We start from the raw sequence: 26,269 nt of genomic DNA, 5'->3' as shown, positions 1-26,269 counted from the left end.
CTACTATACAAGGCTACAAAATTTACATGAATTACTCCAACCACTTTTGTTTCTGCCCCCTCCCATCACTGACATGTGCTCTCTGAAAGATGGTCCAGAAGGAAATGTGGCCCTCTTTGCTTCATGAGCAGGGGATGAAACATGTTTTTGTTCGTTCCTTGAAAACTTCCATGGATCCTGGGATCTGCTGGGAGCTGGCAGCTCTGGGTTCTGTTGTAGACCAGTTCCATCTGTTTTGTGATCCTCTATGCTTCCCCCCCCCCTCTCACACACACATGTGTTACAATTAACAGATGCTGACTTTGTTATGCATCTCTCCACCCCCTTCCTCTGACAGGAGCAGAGGCGTCTTCAGCAAGAAGGGTACCAGCAGGAATTCTCAAAGCTTCAATCTCAGGTCCAGAGCTTGGAGTCTCAGATACAGCAACAGAGGAGTCAGAAAAGAAGAGGATGTGTGATCTCTTGAGGACTGCATTTCTGAACAGCCCTGATGGACTGAGTGAACAAAGGGGAAATCCTGGCCTGGCTTCAGGGCTGTGGGTGTGGTTCAGCTGGGATGGGAAAAGGAGAGAGCTCTACTTTGTACCTCTTCTAATAGATATTTGCAGTGTGCTTATACACGTGTACATGATAATTTTTTTTGCTGCCTTTTCAAAAGAGCCGGGATAGATAATCTTTAATCTCTGTGTAAAGATTAAGAGTACAATGGTACCTATGGTTACAAACGTAATTCGTTCCGGAGGTCCGTTCTTAACCTGAAACCGTTCTTGACCTGAGGTACCACTTCAGCTAATGGGGCCTCCCACTGCCACCGCACAATTTCTGTTCTCATCCAGAGGTAAAGTTCTTAACCCAAGGTACTACTTCCGGGTTAGCGGAGTCTGTAACACAAAGTGTTTGTAACCTGAGGTACCATTGCATTGTATCCAGGCTTACAATGCAACCCTAATCATATTTACTCCAAAGTAAGTCCTGTTGTATTTAGTGGGGCTTCCTCCAAAGCAGAGTTAGGGCTGAAGTCTTAGACATGTTTAGAGCAGGTGAAGCCAGTTGGTGAAGCCATGTTTAGAGCAGGTGAATCATGTTAGACTAACATGATTTCAACAAGTTTAAGGCTGTAGTTCTAACTTCATTGATTTTAATAAGACTTGCTTTTGGTACAATTCGATAATCTTTATTGTCATTGTCCCATACAGAACAACAAGTAGGCTTGGTTAGGGTTGTATCCTAAGCTGGGCTCCAACCCAAGATTTTCAGCTTGAAATTATCTGAAGGCAAGTTAAGTGTGTGGAAAACCTATTTGGTTTAGATGTTTGGAACTGACCACTGATTTTTCTATCCATGAAACTCAGAAGGATGGGTTTTAGGAAATGGGAAATAGAGGTCATCCACCATCATCCCACTTGTTTATTTCAGTATGTGTGTCATTATTCCTGAAGGGGCATCCTTTATCTCGGGCAAATTCACTGCACCTGTGTACTGACTTCTGTTCTAAACAATTACCTGTGTCTGTGTGGAGTGAATCAGTCTTCGGGGGCGTTTACAGTGTTGTCTACGGTTGTACACTGAACTGCATTTTGATATGGATGGTGCTAATATAAAACCAGATGGTTGGATCCATCTCTTAGGAAGAAGATAGGAAGCTGCCTGATACATAGTCAGATCACTGGTCCATTTGATTTTGTCTGCACTGACTGGCAGCAGCTTCCTGGGGTTTCAGATAGGGACATTCCCAGCCCTATCTGGAGATGCCAGGAATTGAACCGGTGACCCTCTGCATGCTAAGCAGCTCCTCTACCACTGAGCTACGCCTTTGCCCCTCTCCTGCATTGCTAAGAACACTCAGAATCAGCTATGTGATGGGGCTGTTGCTGCCCAGTCCACATGTACAAAGCAGCTAAGGTGGAGAATCCCTCATATTTGGCTCGTGGTGCTGGGTGTTATTAACTGGCCTGCAGCCAAAGATGGGTAAATGTGTAGCTGATGTGCTTTTGCAACCTCTGAATTCCTCACCCCAAACCCAGATTCCTGGCATCCCTTCACTCATCAGTGATCTGCACTATTGACAAGGGAAGGAGGGAGGAATCTAGTCAGTTTGCTGGACTGGGGCTGCTGCCAAGTCTTTTGAGCTGAACCCCCTCTCTCTCCCCTTGTGCAGAATGAGTAGGGGGGGGATATTATGCACACTTACTCTGAAAGTATTGCAGCCTGAGACCTGTTACTATGAGAATTGTACTGAAAATGTGCATGAAGTGCTTGTGTGTTTCAGTATTATTTTGAAATGAAAGCTTCTGTCTTTGAATTCTCCTGCTTTGTTTCTGGTCTCTTCAGCTAACATCTTTTTAAATGTTTTTATTTTGGAGAATTGTTGTACCAGCTAGCATTGCCAATTCTACCCCATTCCAGGAAATTGGGCAATCAACACTCTTGCCGAGGGAAAGAGTTCAGTGATCTCAGTACTGCTCACAGGTTTTGTGTTGGGGAGCCATTATTTCCCAAGGTTAGGATACCATGTTAAATCTTAAAACTAAGACAAGGAAATAGTTGGTTCTCAATATGACAGTCGAGCAAGCAGACACAACTGCCTCATTTGCTTGTGAAGCAATTTCTCCCTTGAGAAAGACTTGCGGTTACAGCTGATTGCAGCTAAAAGGTCACCTCTTTGGGTCTGCTCAGTTTGGACTGTCACAGCTTTCCCCATCAAATTCAGACCCTAAAATTTAAAGAGTGTTTGGTCAAGTTAAAGGAAGGCGGGAAGTTATGAGTATGGTTGGGTGAGGAAATAGTAAAAAGTGAGGTCAGAGAGATATGAAATGCAGAAAAGTACAGGATTGTGGCAATTCTGAGGACGCATGGTGAGAGACAGGCAGAGGGGTGCAAAAAGGCAAGGGGGAAATGAGTGGCTGCTGGTTCCTGCCCCATCAGGGCAACATTTGGGGGCAGACATCCAGGGCTAGGCTTGCTACTGCAAAAGACTGAGGGTGTGTGTTCGCATTACTGCCTCAAAGTGCAGTGAAGTTGTTGAGGGTTTTTTGTGTGTGCGCATTTCTCATCTCTCTTTCTCCCTGTTCCTTTTTATCTGTAAAAGAAAATAACAAGCATTTGAAACATTCAGAAATAATAATTAAAATCAACCATAATCTAAAACCAGATTTAAACACATGACAGGCTGGATGTTCAGTGCGCTCAAAGGCCCCTCTCCTAGGTTGGTCACCCCTGCTCTGGTGCCACAGAATAATGTTGCACACCACCTCAATCTGAGGTGCAGGGTTCAATTTCCATGGAATGAGGGTCAGTGGTGACTGTGGGGTCTTTATGATATATGGTTTATTTGCATATATAAGGTAAAGGACCCCAGGATGGTTAAGTCCAGTCAAAGGCGACTATTGTTGCACAACCCTCATCTTGCTTTCAGGCAGAGGGAGCCGGGGTTTGTCCACAGGCAGCTTTCTGGGTCATGTGGCCAACATGACTAAACCACTTCTGGCACAATGGGACACCATGATGGAAACCAGAGCGTACCTTCCCGCCGCAGCGGTACCTATTTATCTACTTGCACTTGCTTTTGAACTGCTAGGTTGGCAGGAGCTGGGACAGAGCAGCGGGAGCGCATCCTGTTGCGGGGATCCAAACCGCTGACCTTCTGATTGGCAATCCCAAGTCGCTCAGTGGTTTAGACCACCCCACCACCCCATTTGCATATTTACCTATTTGCGTACACGCCCACCCACCCTGGCAACAGAAATCAAGCATGGCTTTCCTTCCCTGGCTTCCGCCTGAAGGCTGCTTACAACTCTCACACATGACTCTGCTGCCCCTACCAGCCAGGTGATTGAGGGGGAGCACCCATTTGGCACAAAGCTACTTCCCTTTGTTATAGGTAAAGGTAAAGGGACCCCTGACTATTAGGTCAAGTCACAGACAACTCTGGGATTGCGGCACTCATCTTGCTTTATTGGCCGAGGGAGCTGGCGTACAGTTTCCCCAGTAAGTCACCAAAAAGATGGCCTGGCTAGTTCATACCAGATTTTAACCCTTGCTGTGGGTCTAGGAGCCCAGGAATTAGGGCTCAGGCATTATACAGACTACTAGTAAAGTTAAAGGGACCCCTGACCATTAGGTCCTGTCGCGGACAACTCTGGGGTTGCGGCGCTCATCTCGCTTTATTGGCCGAGAGAGCCGGCGTACAGCTTCCGGGTCATGTGGCCAGCATGACTAAGCGAACCAGAGCAGTGCACAGAAACGCCATTTACCTTCCTGCTGGAGCGGTACCTATTTATCTACTTGTACTTTGACGTGCTTTCAAACTGCTAGGTTGGCAGGAGCAGGGACCGAGCAACAGGACCTCACCCCGTCGCAGGGACTCCCCCCCCCCAAAAAAAAACTCACAACACTAAAACCCCACAAAAGCTAGGCATATATCAAGTTCATAAGTTTATTGTTCTAGCTAAAGTCCACAACAAACTGGCGCTAGGCAATAGTATTAATAGAATAATACAGAACACACGTCCATAAAAGGGCACACATAACCGGCAACAGTTCAGAAACACCCAGATCCGTGCGTGAAGGCAGATAAAAACTCAGATAGGGAGGACGCGGATGGCGCTGCCGGGAACTCTCCGCTCTTCCAGGAATCCAGCGCTTACAATCAGGGGCTGCTTTCACTTTCACTTCCTGGTCGAATAAAAGCCCCGCTGGGCAGGCGAGGAGCCAGAGTTAGCAGGGTCGGCGGGAGGCCTGGGAGCCAGAGGCCGCTGCTGCTGTTGCTGCTGTTGCTGCTGCCGCCGGGAGGTAAGGAGAGCGCCCGGGACGCGTTTCGGGCGGACCCCGCCGCGGTCGGCAGTTTCGCCGCGAACCCAGTTGCTGAACAGCCGCGGAGGCGGAGTTTGGAGAGCCGCCTCCTCGTTTGCCAGCTGCGAGAATCCACACGTGCAATCCCAGCCCTCTTTACCCGGGAGTCATCCTCGTGGCATAGGTGCCAAGTCCCTGGGACCCTGGTGGGTGCGCCATCGCCCACAAAATTCCCCATGAAGGGGACCGGGCACCCACAAATTTCGGTGCCAGGGTCATGCACGCTGCATGGCACCCACGGCCCCGGGGCCAAGTTGGCACTCCTGCCCGCCCCGTGGGGTTAAAGGAAGGCTTACTTCTGAGTAGACGTTGCGCCGGAAAGTTGGGAACCGCCGCGCTCCTGCGCGAGAGGAGAGGGGGAGAGCCGTCGCCGTCTGGTTTACTTCCGAGTAGACGCGCGGTGGATCGGTTTGCTGGTGCACATGCAAAAGCAGAGCAGCGGCGCTCACGGAGCAGCGAAGGGCCGGTTGTTTATTCTGGGATCCCCACCCGAGCTAGTTTTAGCCAGCTATTTAGGTCTTGAAAGACCTACATTGGCTCCCAGTACGTTTCCGAGCACAATTCAAAGTGCTGGTGTTGACCTTTAAAGCCCTAAACGGCCTCGGTCCAGTATACCTGAAGGAGCGTCTCCATCTCCATCGTTCATCCCGGACACTGAGGTCCAGCGCCGAGGGCCTTCTGGCAGTTCCCTCACTGCGAGAGGCCAAGTTACAGGGAACCAGGCAGAGGGCCTTTTCGGTAGTGGCGCCCGCCCTGTGGAACGCCCTCCCACCAGATGTCAAAGCGATAAACAACTACCTGACATTCAGAAGACATCTGAAGGCAGCCCTGTTCAGGAAAGTTTTTAATCTGTGATATTTTAGTGTATTTTTGGTTTCTATGGAAATTATTATTATTATTATTACTATTTGGAGCGGCGCCGAAGCGAAGCTCTTTTTGCTTATGAGGTGCTGCCAAATGTCTCCGCACGTCTGAGGCTGGTTTAGCGCCAAGCTGGGGGGCGATGCGCTAAGGAAAGAGGTTCTAGCCAGGGGTGTCAACTTCAATAAAATTGCGGGGGGGGGGGGGAGGTAAGCCTCGCACCACATAATCGATCACATGGCACGGCGTACGCACATCGTTTGAATGGCGATGCGGGGGGAAGCGCGACCCCCTCAAACATTTTATTGCGTGGGGGGGGGCGAAGGGACCTATGATGGGTTTTGTGCTTTTGGCACCATTACCCCTTTGGGGCGGGTCTCGTGAGAATCGGCCTGGGGATTCCCACACGAACCCTGTGCGGTTTGTGGTTTTGCGTGATGGGATGGAGGAGGTTGCTTTGCCCGCTGCAAAGAGGCCAGTCAACCTTCCGGGTGCTCTGTGTGTCTCTGGGCAAGGCAGGGCCTCGATCCGGAAACCGAAGCAAGTTTTAACTGCCCCAGTAATTATCACAGGGAGAGAGGGAGACCCCACGAAGCTGGTGGTTTTGAAACGGCGTTCCTCGAAACACGGGGCTCCCCAGAGATTCTTGGGTGAGAAGTTTGCTCATCGCAGACAAACTGCTCAGAACATAGTTTCTTCCTAATAATAACAGTAACAGAAAAAAAAAAGTTTGTCTAAATTGTTTGTACACCACCTTTCATTTCCAGTAAATACCATGGCAATTTACAGAAAATCAAAAATATTAAACATTATTATTATTATTATTATTATTATTATTATTATTATTTATTATTATTACTACTATTACTGTAACTTCAATATGTGTGGTGTTTTGCAAAAGGTTAATTCCTTGCCTTGAGGACCTTACAGTTTAAAATATGATGCAAGAAAAACGAAGGAAGAGGAGAGAGGTGAAGGCAGAGTTTAAAGGGAGAATACTACTTTAATCATTTCAGGTCCACAAATGCAGGGATGGGGGACCTGCGACCTTCTAGATCAAGGGTCAGGAAACTTTTTCAGCAGGGGGCTGGTCCACTGCCCCTCAGATCTTGTGGGGGGCTGGACTATATTTTGAAGGGGGGGAAATGAATGAATTCCTATGCCCCACAAATAGCCCAGAGATGCGTTTTAAATAAAAGGACACATTTGACTCATGTAAAAACACACTGATTCCCGGACTGTCCACATGCCGTAGTTAGAAGGCTATTGGGCTGGATCCGGCCCCCAGACCTTAGCTTGCCTACCCATGTTCTAGATGACAGAATAATAGAGTCAGAGAATTATAGATTTGAAAGGAACCCTGAGGGTCAGTGCAGGAATCTCAACAGGTGGTCCCCCATCCAAATCGAAACCATACCTGGCCCTGCTTAGCTTTGCAAATTCGTCAGCAGTTTTGTTGCTGCGCCCCATTAAGGCAATAAACCATCAAGTTGTTCAAATAGTAATAAAGATAATATCTGGCAAAAGATAATATTTGGCAAAAGGAGTTTAAGGAAATAACAGAAATCACTGGATTAAAGCTGACCGAAAGTCCAGAGGTAGCATTATTATCTATATACAATGGAGTGGAAGGTTCGCAGGCTATGAAAGACTTGCTTACAAATTTATTGACAGCTGCACGAATTATGATAGCTAGGAAGTGGAAGGGGCAAACAGAATATAAAATGAAAGAATGGTATAAAGAGGGGTGGGATATAGCTATTAATGATAAAGTAATATGTGCCATTATGCTAAGACGGGGAATATGCAGGAGAAATGATTTCGAGGAGATAGGGAGAGTGTTTGTAAAATTTATACTGTTAAAATGGAAAGAGGTCAAACTATCGCAAGACGTGTTGAAATTTTGGGAGGTTAGATAGTTGCAATGTAATGGTCTCAGGGGTGGGGTCACATTTTTATTATTATATATTTGTGATTATTACTTTGTAAAAATAAATAAATAAACAAATAAACATCTATCTAAATATAAATAAATAGCATCTTTCAGATTCTTCTGGCTGCTGGATCCATGCAGCTCATATTTTTGATTCATAGGTGTACATGAAATATATCCCTTGGTGACTCTTCCTGGTTTTCCATCTGTCTCCTACCCCAAACAGTACTTTAAGGTTTAGAGCAATGGCGCCCGAAAGCCACATGTCCGAGCCCATCTGCCTGATCGAGAACAGGGACAGGAAGCTCTTCGTCTGTGAAAAGGCCCTTCGCCTGCTCTCCGAAATTTGCCAGCCGGTGGTGGTGGTTGCCATTGTGGGACTCTACCGAACGGGCAAGTCCTACCTCATGAACAAACTAGCTGGCAGAAACTCAGGTGAGAGAGAAAATGTTTTATGCTGTTTATGAGGTGTTTTATGCTCAAATGGGGTGGTGGTGGTGGACCACAGAGTGCCCTTCTGTGCAGAGAGAATCATAGCCTCAGCCCAGTATACCTGAAGGAGTGTCTCCACCCCCGTCATTCTGCCCGGACACTGAGATCCAGCACCAAGGGCCTTCTAGTGGTTCCCTTACTGCAAGAAGTGAGGTTACAGGGAACCAGGCAGAGGGCCTTCTCGGTGTTGGTGCCCACCCTGTGGAATGCCCTCCCTTCAGATGTCAAGGAAATAAATAACTATCTGACTTTTAGAAGACATCTGAAGGCAGCCCTGTTTAGGCAAGTTTTTAATGTTTGATGTTTTATCGTGTTTTTAATATTCTTTCCGGTTTCCTAAATCCTGAAAATTTGATTATCTCCATGGTTAGGTTTTCCCCTGGGTTCTACGGTGCAGTCGAAGACCAAGGGAATCTGGATGTGGTGTGTCCCTTACCCTGGCAGGCCTGGTCAAACCCTTGTGCTTCTGGATACAGAGGGACTAGGCGATGTGGAAAAGGTAATTCTGAACTCTTGGATGGTGCACCTGCTGAATTTCTGCCTAGCATGTACGGGCAAAGGACATAACAGCATTTGTGGCAGGGCCATGTGCAACATATCTGCCCCCGCACCCAGCTGCTGAAGGATCATTGCCAGGTCTACAGAACCAGCAAATGCACACATCAACAGAGATAAATGTTTTATACATTCAAAGTGCGACTCTGAGGCTGAAACCAGGTCTCGGCAAAGGGACTGTGAAAACAAGCAGGTGTGAGGCTGCCGACCTCTTTGTAAACTACAGGAAAGCCCCAAGTATGACTAAATATTTTGGCTGCTGGGATTTTGATGGCTCAGCACAACTTACGTAATTTTTGGAATTTCCAGTCAGTTGAAGTTGAGATCTGGAGGAAGGTTTATAGTGCGAATCTGGTGCTGATTGCTTTCCCATCCACATTGGTATGGGATAGCAAAGGACAGGTTCGAGCCTACATGAGCAAACATCGCTACACCAATGGTATTTCTCAACTTCCTTGCACACTTGTGCTTTAGAGTTGCCACTTTGTTTCTGGCAACAGAACAGAACAGAAACTGTTTAGGGAAGTTTTTAATGTTTGATGTGTTGTTGTATTTTTAATATTCTGTTGGAAGCCTCCCAGAGTGGCTGGGGAAACCCAGCCAGATGGACGGGGTATAAAATTATTATTATTATTATTATTATTATTATTATTAAACTTGGGAAGCTTTTCTCTGGCATGGGAACAAGTGTTGGGCAAAGCTTCCCCTGCTTGATTTTGACGTGACTAGCTGCTGTTAAAAACCCAGAATTGGGGCTCAAAGGAAGGGAGTTTAGGGACAGCCCAGCACCAACAGCACTTTGGTTCTCAGTAGGGCAACTGTGTCAGCAGCAGTCCTTAGCCTACGCCAGCTTTCCCAGGGCCAAGTAAAAGCAACAAATAACCTGAGAATGAATCAGTACTTATGTATTATGCAGCTCAGTTGGTTAGAGCGTGGAGCTGATAATGTGAAGGTTGCAGGTTCGATCCCCGCATGGGACAGCTGCATTGTATTCCTGCATCGCAGGGGGTTGGACCAGATGATCCTTAGGGTCAGAGAATCAGTTCTATGTTTCTATGAACAATACTTGTAGCAACACTGCGGTGAAGGGGAGAAGCAGAACCTAACAGCTTTCTTCCTCCTTTCTTAGGGCGATACTCAAAACGACACCTGGATCTTCGCTTTGGCTGTGCTCCTGAGCAGCACCCTGGTCTACAACAGTTTTGGTGCCATTGACCAGCAAGCTATGGATCAGCTTCAGTATCCTTCCCAAGCACTTACTCTGATTTTCATTTGCCGGAGGGAGTTTGAGGAAGTCCTGTACTGGCTCTCTCTCCTTAGGGCATTGCCTCTTGTTACTCTAGAGCGGTAGGAAATCTTTTTCAGCCCAGGGGCCACATTATTTTATGTGCAACTTTCCAGAGGCCATGTGTCAGTGGTGGGTGGGGCCAGAGACAAGAGTGTGCAGAACAACGGGCACAACTCTAGCCTTTGTAGTGTTAGGTTTTTAACCTTTTTTGGTAATGTGACCCACAAGTCCACAGAGCAAGCCAGCACTAAATCATACCGTTCAAAGTTGGTGATAACTTAGAAGAGGAGGAGTCAGACTGGGAAGTCTCAGAAGATGAGGAGGTTATGTTAGCCCCCAAATGGAAAATGAGCGAGCTTCCAACCAAAGAAGAATGGCAACTTAACTTGACAGAATATGCACAACTTGCAGGCTTAGCATACAGAGTAAGAGAACAAGAAAAACATACATTTAAAGAAGATTGGAAAATGTTTATTGAATATATGGAAAATAATTGTGCCCATCTGAAAATGGTGGCAACATTAAGATAAATTCAACAGTGTAAATGAGTTTTGATGGATGCAATGGCGGTAAACTGATTGGTATAGTTTTTTGTACAATATGCAGGGATTTAAGATATGTAAAATGAACCATGGAAAGAGAAGAGAAGTCATTGATATCTTAAGGATGTAAAATGAGAATCTGAGATTGTAAAACAGAAAATTTAATAAAAATTATATACATTAAAAAAAAGAAGATGAGGAGGTAACAGGGTTTAGTGAGCAGGAAGAATCTGTGGCAGAGAGCAGTCCACAATCAAAGGCAGAAGCCAAAGCCGGTGAGTGGGAGGACTCCAAGAGGAAGATGAATCAGGTCAATGAAAAGTCACAGGAGTCTCCCCGTCCTGCTGCTACAATCTTCCCTCCCCACTTGTCTCCCAGAACCAGAAGAGGGCTGAAATGGGCAGAGCAGTGGCAAGTTGCATGTAGGCGCAGTCTCTAATTGTTTGGGGAAAGCCTGGAGACGAGGGACTTAGACTGCTATGGGAAGGCGAGGACTTTCATTCTCAGCAATGGATTCATGGGGCAAGACCTACTGGAGGTGAGCTGCTGCTCTCCTTAGCCTGATACTCAACCAAGTCTGTGAAGATCCTGCTTTTGCTAATAAAGAGTTAACTCACAACTTTGAACATCTTTGACATCATTTTCTAAAACTGCCATCCATGTGCCACATAAAGTTGAAGGGCTTTTCTCTCCTGTTGTAACTTTGTTATCCTGTGGCAATAATTTCAAAGCAGGGCACCCTTGGGGGCGGGATGGGGGGGGGAAGAGGCATGGAAAGGGCACATTGTGAGGACATCATCACCACAAATGCAGCTGCATGAGGATTTGTTCTGCACATGCAATGGAAAAGGTTAATGAGATGGCGCTCCAAAATATGCAGCAGTTTAAAGGTACAGGACCTTTCACGTTCGCATCAAACTGTTTTGTATTGCATGGCTGTATTGCGTGGTGGGGGTATTTTGAGGGGCTGCATCTTCTCCCCCTGTGCAGGCAACTGGTCTCTTGATTCCTAAACCTGGCCAACAGCTATGTGACAGAGCTCACGGAGCGCATCAAAGCCAAATCGTCCCCCGGGGGCGGCAGTGAGGGACTGGAAGACTCTGCTGAGTTTGTCCGCTTCTTCCCAAGTTTCGTCTGGGCCTTGCGGGATTTCACCTTGCAGCTGGAGCTGAATGGGCGCTCCATCACTGAAGACGAGTATCTGGAACATTCATTGAGATTAAAGAAAGGTATTAACAGTGGCGGGTGAATTCAAAGGCTTCCCCCAATGAATTCCAGGAAGTGCTGTTTGTTAACGGTCCCCTTCCCAGACTACAGAGTTCCTTGGGAAGGAGTATTGGTTGTTAAACCACTCTAGGAATTGTAGCTTTTTGGGGAGATTAGGGGTCTCCTAACAACTCTTTGCACCCTTAACAAACTCCAGTTCCCGGAATTCTCTGGGGGAAGCCATGACTGGTCAAAATGGTATCATATGTTGTTTATATGCAGTGTCCCGTGCACAGCGGAAGGATGAGGAGTACGTGCCACATACTCTATATTGCTTTATTTACACTTCAAAGCTGGTATGTTACAGAAAAACATCTTGCCTCTGCCGGAGCAGAGAAAGCATCCTCTCTCCTCTAAAGCACGGAGAGAACAACTCACACTGAACTGCAAAGAACAGTGAAAAACAGGAAACCAGTGTACGTCACATCCAGTCTCCCTTTCCCGTGGGAAAACTCCAACAGCAATTGACTGTGGAATGTAAACATTGTCTTGTGACAAGCATTTCGCTGCACAGTGAAGAGAGCAGAAACCAACATCATAGTCCTTTGAAGTATTGTGTGAATGTGGCCTTAGTTTAATACCAGTCTAGGTGTGTTAACGTCATGTCTTTACTACCTAGCAGAGTTGTGTTTCAAAGCACGTTTGATGTGTTTACACATCACATTTATTTGAAACAGTTGCAGCTTTCCTCTGCACAAAATTCCTCCCAAGAAAACACAATAAAATACTGTATATAAACTGTTTCAAAGGGGTAGCCAAGTTCCTCTGTTGCAGCAAACACAACGGAACCTTGCTAGCTTACTAACAGCTGTAGGAATAACTGAGACGACAGGTTGAATGTGAGTGAGCTATGCGGAAGCAAGCTAATTGGCTAGCTTGGCAGTGTTGGTGATATGCAGTGTCCCGTGCACAGCGGAAGGATGAGGAGTACGTGCCACATACTCTATATTGCTTTATTTACACTTCAAAGCTGGTATGTTACAGAAAAACATCTTGCCTCTGCTGGAGCAGAGAAAAGCATCCTCTCTCCTCTAAAGCACGGAGAGAATAACACACACTGAACTGCAAAGAACAGTGAAAAACAGGAAACCAGTGTACGTCACATCCAGTCTCCCTTTCCCGTGGGAAAACCCAACAGCAACTCTGACTGTGGAATGTAAACATTGTCTTGTGACAAGCATTTCGCTGCACAGTGAAGAGAGCAGAAACCAACATCCTCCCCCTTTCTGTGAACATCACTGGGCAGCGTGTTCGTACAATATCAGTACAAACCCAACTTCTGCACATAGGTACAGTGTTGATCCCTTGATACAATCTTGGACAATACATCAGCAGGAATTTCATTACCTGGCATATAGGACACCGTTACGAGTCCCTTTTGAATACGTTCCCTAGCATGTTGCAACTTCAATTGCAAGTGCTTCGTGCTTTGCTTACAACCTTCAGAATTCAGCAAAGCCAAACATGCTTTGTTGTCCTGGTAAACCTGGATTGGACATTTGACAGGAATTTTCATGTCTTTGCACAATTGTAACAACCATTCACAATCTTTAAGTGAATAAGACAGTGCATTCAGCTCAGCTTCACAAGTACTTAAGCTAACTGTTGTTTGCTTCTTGCATGACCAATCAAATAGACCCTGATTGTACATATAGCAAACTCCAGACGTACTTTTCCTGTCTGTAGTGTCACTTCCAAAACTTGCATCTGCAAATATTTCAAGACCACCAGACTTCTGATTGTTAAATCTCAGTCTGTAATGCATAGTGCCTTTCAAATACCGCGCTATGCGTTTCAGAGCTTTCCAATCCTTAACAGTAGGATTGTTGACTTGTCTGCTTAGCAAATTACAGCTAACAGCAATGTCTGGTCTTGAACATCTGGCAATGAAATTTAGCTTGCCTAGCACACTTCTGTACAGTGTAGTATCAGAAAATGCTTCTTCAGTGTCATCTACCTGATAACCTGTTATCATCGGTGTGTCTACAGGGTTGGCATCCATCAGGTTTAGTTTGCTTAACACATCAGCAATTTTCCGTGACTGGTGTACTAGAATGTTACCATCTTGATCTCTCTCTATTTCCAGAGATAGGTAGTTGTTTACCTCACCAAGATCTTTCATGTCAAAGTGCTCTTTCAGTTGAGCTAGGGCATTATTGTACATTGTGACATCTTTCCAAAAGAATAAAAGATCATCAACATAAAACAAACAATACAGTTTCTTTTGCCCCTCCTCTTTGACAAATACACACGGATCAGCTTTCCCTTGTTGAAAACCTAGAGAAAACAATACTTCAGTGAGTTTTGTGTGCCAACACCGTGCACTTTGTTTGAGACCATAAAGGGACTTCTTCAGAGCACAAACAAATCCCTGTTTTACCTGTACGCCATCAGGTGGAAGCATATAAAGTGATTCATCTAGAGATCCGTACAGAAAAGCTGTATTTACATCATGGTGACTAATGTGTAGATTCTCCTCTGCAGCTAGCTTGAGCATAAGCCTAATGCTCTCATACCTCACTGTGGGTGAGTAGGTCTCGTGATAGTCTTCACCTGGTACTTGTGCAAAACCTCTGGCTACCAATCTGGCTTTGTGTCTGACTATCTTGCCATTTTGATCAGTCTTCGCTTTGAAGACCCATTTGCTTCCAAGCAATTTCATTCCTGGAACTACCGGAACTAGGTCCCATGTTTTGTTCCTTTCCAAGGAATCAAGCTCAGCCTTCATTGCATTTAACCATGGCTCAGCTTCCTTTGAATCCAAATCCTGGATTTCTTTGAAACTTGAAGGTTCAAATACCTTCTTGGAGCTTTTAACAGCTGTTACTGCTATCTTAGCAAACTCATCAGCAAATCTCTTTGGAGGTCTGCCTTTTGTGGCTCTTTGTGACCTGCGAATTAGCCGTAGGTCTTCAACACTCTCCTCTTCCTTCTTGGGAGAAAAGTGACCTATTGTGAACAATGGTTCCTCCAATTCTTGATCAGAGCTTTCAGAGGGTCGCATAGAGGCTTTCGCACTCTTGAAATCCTCTGAATCACCTGATTCAGTTTCAGACTCAGAATCAGAACCTTCATCAGTGGGTGTGGGTTGTTGCGGTTGCTTTTGACTATCCTCAGTCTCATCACTGTCATCAGGATAACATTGGAAAATTCCCACATTCTCCCCCCACTTGGCATTGTACTCAACACTTCTTGTGAGCTTAATTGCCTTTGAGTCAGTCATCATTATTCTGTAAGACCCTTTCTGATAACCTAGAAAGATACCATGCAATCCACGCTTGTCTAACTTGGAGTTTTGTGGTGAGTGAACCCACATGTCAGAACCAAAAATTTTCATGTGTTTGATGTATGGCTTCTTGCCAAACATCTTCTCATACGGGGTACAACCAATCGCTGAAGATAACCTGCGATTATAACTGTAAGTGAAACATGAGAGAGCTTCGGCCCAATAACTCTCTGGAAGATTAGCATCATGCAGCAAGGTTTTTAACCCTTGAAGCAATGTCTGATTTGCTCGTTCCGCAAGTCCATTCTGCCATGGCGAGCGAGGACTAGACAAATCGTGTTGAATTCCTTTCTCAGTCAGAAAAACTTCAAACTGCTGAGAAGTGAATTCTCCCCCGCGATCACTGAAAAGAGTCTTTACCTTCTTACCATGCACATTTTCCAACCAAGCACAGAATTCCTTGAACCTAGGAAAAGCCTCTGATTTCTGCTTGAGATTGTACACATAAATATACCTGGAAAATGCATCAATGAGAACCATGAAGTACCTGTTTCCTCCCAAAGAGGGCGCTAGTGGTCCAACCAAATCAGCATGAACAATTTGGTATGGTTCTGTAGCTTGCCTACTAGACACCTTACCTTTTGCAGCCATTTTCACCTTGTTTGCTGCGCATGCCTTGCACTTCATGTGGTACCTGCAGGGTTTAATAGTCATACCTTCAACCAAGGCAGGCATTTTAGATACTGCCTCAAAATGCAAATGACCAAATTTCCTGTGAAAATCATGAATACATTCTGCATGCAAACTTTTGTTAGTACCTGCAATGCAACAAGTGTCATCCTGCACAATATCATCATAATACAAAACATACAAACGATCAACATATTCGGCATACAATACATAATCATTTTTCTTTGTGATGATGCACCTTTTGTTCTTAAAGGAAACGTCAATATTCCGCTCATTCAGCTGTCCAACGCTGAGCAGATTATGTTTGGCATCCGGCACATAAAGCACATTCTGTATCGATAAGTCCAAACTGTGAAGAACAACAGTTCCGTAGCCTTTACTGGGGATTGTGTGGTCATCCGCCTGGTGAATCGCACCTTCCTGCAGTGTAAAAGACACGAACAGTCGCTTATCGTTGCACATGTGATGGGTCGCAGCCGAATCAACAACGAAGAAAGATCTAGACGTCTTCTGGACCTCTGCAACTTTTGGAGTGAAGCGTGAGACCATTGCCTTGTGCTGCGTTGTCCTGGACAGCGGACCTTTGCCTTTGCTCTGGCCTCTTCCACGCGATGAGCTTCCGCTGCGCTGCTCTGTCTTGGCCCTGGGATATTTGCATTCCTTCTTCATATGGCCTAGACGTCCACATGAGTAGCATTTCACTGCCTTCAAAGCTTTGGCGCCATCTGGTGGTTCCACTGCACTATGGGATGACGTCTGTGAAGTCTCCCCCTTGCCCATGCAGCTAGCACCCCGGCGATCTGCTTCATTCAGAATCACGGCAGTAACATAGTCCACTGTCAGCTGAGCAGTAGGCTGTACAGCAATCTGAGTCGCAACAGACTCCCAACCTGAACCCAAAGATTGTAGTATCATGAAGGAATACACAGCCTCTGGAAAGTTGAGTCCTCTCTGTTGCAGCTCATGTCTCAGATTCTGCATCTCCATCAGATGTATACGCACATCTCCACCTTCAGCAAGAGCCATATTATGCAGCTTGTTAAAGTAAAACATAGTGGATCCAGCTTCTGTCCTCAAGTGAGCCTCTCTCAAAGCGTCCCAAATTTGTCTGGCTGAGGTCTTATCACGCAACAGACAGAGCTCTTCTGGGGATACTATCAATGTAAGAGTTCCCCTTGCTTTGGAATCTTTGGCTTCCCATGCATCTGTAACTGGAGCTGGGGGGGTGTCTGTAATAACTTCAAACAGACCCTCTTTCCGCAGAATAGCCTCTGCATAGAGAACCCAGTCCGCATAGTTTTTCTTATTGAGCTTAGGAATTCCACAAGCATCCTGAAGGGCCATCATGACTCTGGCATTAGCCTTCTGCGTCATGTCTGCTGCTTTAAACCATGCTGCGTGACTATTTTCTGCAGCTGCTTTAGTCCAAAAGCACTTTTAAAAAGTTACTTTCGATTTCCCCAGCATAGGAACTTGTTCCTTTGAGCCCGGCAAAACGGCCTTAAAAGTTCAAAGTCCAGCCATAAAGCCATTAATTAGAAGCTGGCAGGCTGCCCGGAGCAGTAGCACATACCTCATCAATCATCTTGACACGCAGAGCAGATTCCGTTCCGATCTGTCCCCCTGCATTCCGATCCTTTGCCGGCACTCCGATTCGACTTCTGGGCCCATAACCATATGTTGGTGATATGCAGTGTCCCGTGCACAGCGGAAGGATGAGGAGTACGTGCCACATACTCTATATTGCTTTATTTACACTTCAAAGCTGGTATGTTACAGAAAAACATCTTGCCTCTGCCGGAGCAGAGAAAAGCATCCTCTCTCCTCTAAAGCACGGAGAGAATAACACACACTGAACTGCAAAGAACAGTGAAAAACAGGAAACCAGTGTACGTCACATCCAGTCTCCCTTTCCCGTGGGAAAACCCAACAGCAACTCTGACTGTGGAATGTAAACATTGTCTTGTGACAAGCATTTCGCTGCACAGTGAAGAGAGCAGAAACCAACAGGCAGAGCCTCTTTTATTGGCAAAAATCAACAGTTGCAAAGCAGTAGTGAAACCACACTGAACTTTAACATATTTCCATCTAAGCACATTCCCAGCATTAGCAAATACACATGTCAGCCGGTGTTTCCCTCAAATGTCCTCCCCTGATACTCGATAACATCTGCTTTCCCCGCCATGCTCAAGCCAAGCGATATGTCTAAGCAAACAGTTTGTGAAAGGACAAAAGGTCAGGGAGAAAACCCTGTTTTCTAGCCAAGAAGGCAAAAGGTCAGGGAAGCAAGCATAACACTCCTTGACATGCTGTGGCATGTCTTTGCGCGAGGTTTGCCTTTGCAAAACGGAGCATTACCCCCACAAACAGCCAGCTCTGGTAGGCCCCAGTCAGCATGGACATTGCTTAGGGATGATGGGAGTTGCAGTCCCATGACACCTAGAGGGCACTAGGCTGGCTAACCCAGCTTTGTAACTTGCATGTGTGTATATATCTGCCAACTTGGGATAACATTCCATGCACCTGAGAGAGTAAGCTTATGCCATAACATACTTGCTACTCTTTAAAGTGCATGAGACTGTTGTTTTTAGTGGTACCTCGGGTTACATATGCTTCAGGTTACAGACGCTTCAGGTTACAGACTCTGCTAACCCAGAAATAGTACCTTGGGTTAAGAACTTTGCTTCAGGATGAGAACAGAAATTGTGCTCTGGTGGCGCGGCAGCAGCAGGAGGCCCCATTAGCTAAAGTAGTGCTTCAGTTTAAGAACAGTTTCAGGTTAAGAACAGACCTGCGGAACGAATTAAGTACTTAACCCAAGGTACCACTGCATATATTTAAACACACTCAGAATTCATAATGCATCTGAAATTACTAGCTGTTGCTTAAAACTTAGAAACTTAGAAACTTAGAAAAACTTAGAAACTTAGAAACTTAGAAACTTGTGCCTATAAGCTTGCCATCGACAGTTAGCTTTAAGAGTCAGAATGGGGGGGAAGCAAGGAAGCGTTGTGTGTCTATGTACTTAATAAGGATAACCATGAAGTATAGTATGCCTTCCCTTCTGTAGTATGAAATATCGACCTTGCTCAAATCCCACTTTTCCTCTTCCATGTTCCAACCCACTGGTATCTTTGCATTTCCACGTGCCATTTCAGATTTACCCACAAGCTCCCCATCTCCTGTTAATATTTGTACTAGTACTGTATTTGTTAGAAAATGTATTTTACAAAGAATGATTTGTACTGGGGGAAAAGAAAACCTATGTAATGTAACAGCTGCAGAATCTTGTGACTCCGATTAAGGTCACAGAAATGCTGACTCATTGCCTTGTTAATTTGTTAAGTCCCTTTAAAAGTGAGTGTGTTTCTTATATAGGAGGGGAGGGAGTTGGAGGTTGTCTTGTTGTTTCATTGACCAACAACAACAACAACAACAACAACTGAGTATGGAAACTTCAAGCAGATGCTGTGTCTGGAGGAGTTTGTGAGGACAGACAAATCAGCAACTGAGCGGTTCTCAACCTGTGGGTCCCCAGATGATGTTGGACTACAACTCCCATCATCCCTGAGCTCTGGCCTTGCTAGCTAGCGGTGATGGGAGTTGTAGTTCAACAACATTTGGGGACCCAGAGGTTGAGAAAGGCTGTCTTATACACGGCTATGAAAGAGTTTTTGAAGCTTGGGCTCAAATGCATTGTACTGGACTTTATATGCACAAATAATACTGATTGTTAACAGCTGCAACCCTGCAAGTAAAGAGTCGTCTTCAGAGTCCTGTGTCTGGAGGCTACTTCATCACAAAGGCTTTGAGTGTGAAACCCCTGCATGACTCTGGAAAATAGCTAACACCTCCATCTTCTTCCTTCCAGGCGACGCCTCTGATGTTCAGCTGTACAACCTGCCTCGCAAATGCATCCGTATGTTCTTCCCCACTCGCAAGTGTTTCATTTTTGACAGACCCACCACTAGGAAGAACCTGCCCCATCTGGAGTCGATGCAGGAGAGCCAGCTGGAGCCCGACTTTGTGGAACAAGCCGGCCACTTCTGCCATTACATCTATAGTACATCCAAGGAAAAGACCATCCCCGGAGGACACCTTGTCAATGGCCGCTGTGAGTCCTGGTAACTCTGTAGTTGTCCTCAGACTAGCTGGTTGGCAGCTGGATGGCCCTGTGCACCTGCCATAATTGCCCCAGGGAGGAGCTTGGGATCTGGCCCACCATCCTAGCTACTTGGTTTTGCATTGCAATGGGCCACTCTGACCACAGCCAGTTCAGTGTGCCCTCCCATAACCAGCTCCTCTGCTTTTCCCCCCTGCTAGTGCTGGCGAACCTAGTGACAACCTATGTGGACACCATTCGCAGTGGTCAAGTGCCTTGCATGGAGAACGCAGTGCTGGCCTTGGCTGAGATTGAGAACTCAGCTGCTATCCATGATGCTACTGTGCGCTACGGGGAGCTGATGGATCAAAAGCTGAAGCTTCCTACGGAGACGGTCCAGGAGCTGCTGGGGATCCATGCCGAGTGTGAGAAGGAGGCCCTGCAGGTGTTCCTGGCTCGTGCCTTCAAGGATGACCAACAACGGTTCCAGGTGGAACTCATGGTAGGTTGTCCCTTGATAGCTTCGTATTAAGAGGTGGTACATTGAGAGTGTCGGTCTGGTTGCAAAACAAACATGGAGCAAACATGTTAAGCCTCGACGGTTGGAGAACCACTTGGATTTCATTTGGATGGCTCAGACTGAAAAGGCTTGTCTTGGCTTATTTGTTGGTTTGAAATGATATTTATATTTAGTGTACATTGATTTTATTCAGCCTTTTTTTAAATGAATTTTTAAATTTTGTTTTACAAGTTCATTCGCAGAAAGCTATTCTTGCAAATATTAAAATTTAACACAAGATTGTTTCGAATCCTAGGACTTCCTTCTTCCTCTCTGTGGGTTCATTGAAAAACTTTTCCAGCTGCATATTATAAGTCCATCCAATTTACAGTCCTCCGTTATATCCAAAGTCTATACAGTGGTACCTTGTGTTGCATACGCTTCAGGCTACAGACGTTTCAGGTTACAGACTCCACTAACCCAGAAATAGTACCTCAGGATAAGAACTTTGCTTCAGGATGAGAACAGAAATTGAGCAGCGGTGGCGCGGCAACAGCGGGAGGCCCCATTAGCTAAAGTGGTGCTTCAGGTTAAGAACAGTTTCAGGTTAAGAACGGACCTCTGGAATGAATTATGTTCTTAACCCGAGGTGCCACTGTATATCATTGCAAGAGTTATTCAAGAGTTCAAGTGTTTACAGTGGTCTTTCAAGTACAATCTATATTTGTCCCATTCTCTGTTGAAGTTTTGATCCTCTTTCCTTAGTTTTTCCCATGCTGCAAACTGTATATTATACCCAAATATCCAGATTTTTGTCCACCACACGGGAATCTTTGGGTGGAGGGTGGTTAAGAAATGTCTTGAACAATTTTATTCTGAAAATAAATCTGTGGCACACAAAGTCTGTTCTCCCAGACTAGGAATGTTTCGAAGTGCTTAGCTATGTCTCAGCTTTATTTTGTTTGTGTTGCCAGAAAACTATGGACCAGATGAAGGAGGGCTTCTGCCAAAAGAATGAGCAGGAATCTTCAAAACTCTGTTGGGCTGTGTTGATGTCCTTGTCTGGGGAGCTGGAGGAAAACATCAAACAGGGGGTTTACTCCTGTCCTGGTGGTCACAAGCTGTTTTCGGATGACCTGAAGGAAATGGAACAGAGATACCACCAAGAACAGAAGAAAGGAGTGATGGTGAGGAAGGGCGAGGGCTGCTAAATGAACATCTTAAAGGGGCATTGTAATGTTTCTGGGGAGCTCGGCTGATTGGAGGGTGGGGATGCACTCCAAATCATGGTATTCTCAGAATTCAAATTGCCAAAACCTGAAAACACATTTCATAGGTGTGGCTGAAATAGGTGCAAAGTTCATATCTGAGTACCAGAGCTGGAGATGGGGTACTGAAATTGTGACTGGGGAAACCCAGCCAGATGGGCAGGGTATAAAACAACAACAACAACAACAACAACAACAACAACAACAACAACAACAACAACAACAACAACAACAACAACAACAACTCTTGCTACACAATTGCACCATTTTTAAAATTCTGAATCCATGAAAAATTAAGGCTTGTCTGACTGCAGTCTTAATAGCTCATTGTTCAACCCGGTAGCAAACAGAAAGGCATACAGCTGAAACAAGCTCAGATTCCTGGTCCAGTCGAGAGACATATAAAAAGTAGACTGGGAGAGAGATTGTGGGAGGTTGTTCTGCTTCCCCTAGCAATGTGCCTGAGCGTCCCAATTTAGGACCTATATAGATGTGACACAGGAAGTCCACAGTGCTTTGAATTTGACTTAAAATCAATTGCTAGAGATTGCAGATTGGACTAGAACACAGTGGCACTGAGAGATCCTTGCGTTATGGGATATTTGGAGGGCTGTTTAGATCAGGAAAGCAGATGACCTTTTCTTCCATCCTGGCTGCTCTGATGTGATGTGCAGTCTCCAGCAGTGTTAAGTAACTTTCAGAATGCTAGCAGATCCAATCACAGGCATCCCTCAACATATCTGCTTAGGCTCTTAGAGGGCCACAATTCTAGGGGTGAATAATACAGAGGACGCGTGTAGCGCTGTGGTCTAAACCACAGCGTCTTGGGCTTGCTGATCAGAAGGTCGGCGGTTCGAATCCCCATGACTGGTTGAGCTCCCATTGCTCTGTCCCAGCTCCAGCCAACCTAGCAGTTTGGAAACATGCCAGTGCGAGTAGATAAATAGGTGCCACTGTGGTGGGAAGGTAAACAGCATTTCTGTGCGCTCTGGTTTCTGTCATGGTGTTCCATTGCACCAGAAGTGGTTTAATCATGCTGGCTACATGACCCAGAAAGCTGTCTGTGGACAAACGCTGGCACCCTCGGCCTGAAAGCAAGAGGAGCGCTGCAGCCCCTATTTGGTTTTGACTGGACTTAACCGTTCAGGAGGAGTCCTTTTTAATACAGAGGTAATAGAAGAAGGAAGTCCACAACCCTCAGCTGCAGGATGAGATCTACTTTGTGCCTGAAATGAAAGGGGTGCCTGCCAGGGAGTCAAATGCCATCTGGGCCATCTATCTTCTCACAGTCCATGCTTCAGACAGTCTCCCTTCCTCTTTACTATTAACATCACTGCAGAAATGTTCGTGGATTTGTATTTCTCCTTTCTCACCTTATCAAGCAAAAATGGGAAACTTGAAGCAGGCGGGGGACCCAATCTGTTTTAGCCGGCCTCTCTTCATTCACTCTGCTGACTCTTCTGTTGCAGGCAGAGACAGTCCTACAGCAGTTCCTCAAGGAGAAGGAGAATGTCAGCAGAGCCATACTGCTAAGTGATCAAGCTCTGTCAGAGAAAGAGAAGGAAATGGCAGGTAAGGGGATGGGAAAGTAGCATGCATGGGGCAGTGGTCAACAATGTGGCTCCCTGGAGGTCTTCCCCTGGGGCCCATGAAGACTCTGGGCCTCCCCACATGCTGCCCACTTGGTCATGAGGTTGTGGGTGTGGCTGTCTTTTTACCCCTTGAAAATGACACAGAAGCATGTTGGAAAAAGAGACATTTTCTCCCACTTTCTCTTTCAGCTCTATGTGCTTTTCAAGGCTGATGGTATAGGGTTGTATAATAATAATAATAATAATAATAATAATAATAATAATAATAAAAAATCTGCTTACAAAAAGCTTTTGCAGAGGTTTGATTAGATCCAACGTTTGTTGAGCATTTATTGTGATTTGTTTATGACAATGAACATTCATCCTGACTTTCTTGTAGGGTGCTTAGACATTTTCCCTTTTACTCATTCACATCCCACAATTTTCAGTTCAATTGCCTGTCACTTTCCTAACAGCAGAAAAAGTTCTTTTTCAGGTTACGGACACGCCAAAACCCAGAAGTACCAGAACGGGTTACTTCTGGGTTTTTGTGGTTGTGCATGCGCAGAAGCGCTAAATCACTCTTTGCGCATGCGCAGAAATGCTGAATCGCAACCTGCGCATGCACAGATGTGCCCCTGCGGGTTGCGAATGCTGTAGATTGCGAACGTGCATCCCACACGGATCATGTTCGCAACCCAAGCATCCACTGTACTAGGAAATTTAGGTTTGCACGTTCAAGTCAATTAATGAATTCTGTTGCCCTAGCGCAAGAATTCCACTTAAAAAATAAACTTTGTTAGGAAAGTGACAGGTAATTGAACTGAAAAATGGGGGATGTGAATTAGTCTGTAACCCGAGGTATGACTGTATTCACTTGAATCCGTCCCACAAACTACTGCTCTGGAGTATTTATTTCTGCTACTACTTTTCTATTTTCTAGTTGCTTTGGGGCTTTTTGCTTTCTCCAAATACAGATATGAGCATTAACAAGCTTCAAGCAGTAATTCTGGCCCCTTTAACCCTATTTTAGCCAAACCCAAACTCCATAGCAGTCAGTAACCGTGGAACAATATCTTGTGACACTGCACAAACACCTGCGGTTATTCGTTCTTCCTTTTTTTCATTCCCGGGACAGAGGCGAAGGCAAAGGCTGAAGCTGCGCAGAGAGAGCAGGAGATCCAGAAGCAGAAGCAAGCTGAGCTGGAACAGAAGATGGAGGATCAGAAACGGAGCTACGAGCTGAACATCCGTCAGCTGGAGGAGAAGATGGTGAAAGAAAGGGACAATCTATTGAAAGAGCAGAATATGATGATGGAGAGTAAACTCAGGGTAACTATCACAGGCCCATCTTGGACCTCTTCTCCATTTGCAACAAGCAAGCACAAGAACGCTAGTTTGGGTGGTTCTGGAGTTCTGTGCTTCCTTACAAAATGGATCGTCAGGCTCAGGGGCGTGTTAGCCCTCTTCCTCACAAGCCCAGGGCCCCTATCTAATTTAGTTAGCAGTGTTTTTCCTGGTCAGGCATCCTTGCAAGACACACTCAGCTGTGGAGTGAAGCTTCTGGGGTTGGAAGGAAGTTCATTGTGATCTGAGCCATCTCCTTGACTGTCAAGTGGCAGACAATGATGTTAAAAACTTAAATTCCATTCAATTATATGCCTTCTTTAGAACACCAGAAGAAAGCTTTTGCCTTTCAGTTTGGCTGGAAGTATTCTTAAGCATGGGACACGGGTGGTGCTAGGACTTGCCGATCAGAAGGTCGGCGGTTCGAATCCCCACGACGGGGTGAGCTCCCGTTGTTCAGTCCCAGCTCCTGCCAACCTAGCAGTTCAAAAGCACGTCAAAGTGCAAGTAGATAAATAGATCCTGCTCTGGTGGGAAGGTAAACGGCGCTTCCGTGTGCTGCTCTGATTCGCCAGAAGCAGCATAGTCATGTTGGCCACATGACCCGGAAGCTCTACGCCGGCTCCCTCGGCCAATAAAGCGAGATGAGCACCGCAACCCCAGAGTCGGTCACGACTAGACCTAATGGTCCTTTACCTTTTTATTCTTAAGCACACCGAAAGCCGAATCACACCCCTTTGCTTTTGATGTGAATGCTCTCTTTTTACAGGAGCAAGAGGCTTTGCTGAAGGATGGATTCCAGAAAGAAGCAAATCGACTAAATGGGGAAATTAATCAGCTGAGAGAACAGACTGAAAATATCAAGAAGCCATCTTGGTTTGCCGGGGTGTTGGGTGGTCTGGTAGATGTTGTCACATGTTTTTTGCCTGGTATTGTCCCTAGACTTGCTGGATCGCTGGCTTCTAACTTTATAAAGCGCTTGTGATCAAGCAGGAAAAGACCTACAGATCAATTACATTTGTCATGAGACAGTGGTGGTGAAGGCATCCTCTTCTGTTTCCCCCTGTGTCAGTTTCAGTCTCAGTTTATTGATTAACTTTTCTAGTAAGGCTGTTTCCCATACTACTTGATACCAGTGTTCCATGTTTATTCCTGACAGGTCCGACCAGTGTCTGCCTATGATGTTTCTGGCTGCTGAGAGTAGGTGGGCTATGAGTTCTTTATAGTGTGAGTGGGCATTGCTATCTTGGAAGATGTTTAGTAGGGCCAGTTCTGGGGTGACTTCTAGTACCTGTTTAGTTATTTTGCTTCTTTCTTGTATGACTGTTGCCCAGAAGAGTTGGGTTTTGGGGCAGTCCCACCACATGTGGAAGTATGTGCCTGTGGAGGTGCAGCCTCCCCAGCATTTTGGCGAGGTTCCTGGGCATATCAGCACCAGTTTCTGTGGTTTTAGGTACCATCTGTATATTGTATATTGTGGATACCATCTCCTTGTCATGTCCTGTTGTTGTTAGGTTTTCGAAGGTGGCCAAGGGCCTAGTAGCTGTTGATTTTACTACTGGATTGTTTACGAAGGCGTGTAGTTGGTGGTGTGTTAGCCAGGGCATTTGGGTGTCCCCTAGTTTAGCTTCTGTTGTTCCCTGACACACCCACCTATTAATATATTTGCCAGGATTTCCCCACCCTCCCCATCGGAACTGACACTTCCTTTTTCTTCTTCCCTGACATTTGTATGATTAAGTTAATAAGCAAAAAGGAAGCTGTAAAAAAATTCCACT

At 45.7% G+C, this 26,269-nt stretch overlaps 2 protein-coding genes and 1 long non-coding RNA gene across 3 annotated transcripts in view; 2 read left to right on the top strand and 1 right to left on the bottom strand.

Annotated features, from left to right (window-relative positions):
* Positions 1-612, top strand: part of LOC309347747 (uncharacterized protein) — a 33,074-nt gene extending 32,462 nt beyond the window's left edge. The window contains exon 21 of the mRNA XM_081872518.1: positions 338-612. Within this exon, the coding sequence (XP_081728644.1) occupies positions 338-466 (129 nt within the window). The 3' untranslated portion in view covers positions 467-612. The remainder of the gene's footprint in view (positions 1-337) is intronic.
* A 3,809-nt stretch (positions 613-4,421) lies between these two features.
* On the bottom strand, positions 4,422-7,972 carry LOC309346288. Its single transcript, XR_014158569.1, has 2 exons — positions 7,870-7,972; positions 4,422-4,766 (listed from the first exon to the last, which is right to left on the bottom strand). It is a non-coding gene; the product is annotated as an uncharacterized lncRNA (long non-coding RNA).
* Positions 7,871-26,246, top strand: LOC309345727 (guanylate-binding protein 3-like). Its single transcript, XM_081869052.1, has 10 exons — positions 7,871-8,080; positions 8,509-8,636; positions 9,822-9,931; positions 11,549-11,751; positions 19,576-19,818; positions 20,028-20,308; positions 21,280-21,492; positions 23,043-23,145; positions 24,283-24,476; positions 25,261-26,246. Exons 1-10 carry the CDS (start codon positions 7,891-7,893, stop codon positions 25,474-25,476), a joined length of 1,881 nt encoding a protein of 626 aa, XP_081725178.1. The 5' UTR covers positions 7,871-7,890; the 3' UTR covers positions 25,477-26,246.
* Positions 26,247-26,269: the final 23 nt, after the last annotated feature.

Source organism: Podarcis erhardii (assembly GCF_964252035.2).
Source record: "Podarcis erhardii genome assembly, chromosome: 7".
Classification (NCBI taxonomy): domain Eukaryota; kingdom Metazoa; phylum Chordata; class Lepidosauria; order Squamata; family Lacertidae; genus Podarcis; species Podarcis erhardii.
Note: the sequence above shows the minus strand (reverse complement) of the source record. Positions and strands in the feature narration are given on the sequence as shown.

What these genes read in the sequence shown, in the direction of transcription:
- LOC309345727 (XM_081869052.1), top strand. Translation starts at nt 7,891, where the DNA reads ATGGCGCCCGAAAGCCACATGTCCGAGCCCATCTGCCTGATCGAGAAC. An exon ending in GAAAGAGAAGGAAATGGCAG is followed by an intron (nt 23,146 to 24,282) that starts GTAAGGGGATGG and finishes TTCCCGGGACAG; the next exon opens with AGGCGAAGGCAAAGGCTGAA. An exon ending in TGATGGAGAGTAAACTCAGG is followed by an intron (nt 24,477 to 25,260) that starts GTAACTATCACA and finishes CTCTTTTTACAG; the next exon opens with GAGCAAGAGGCTTTGCTGAA.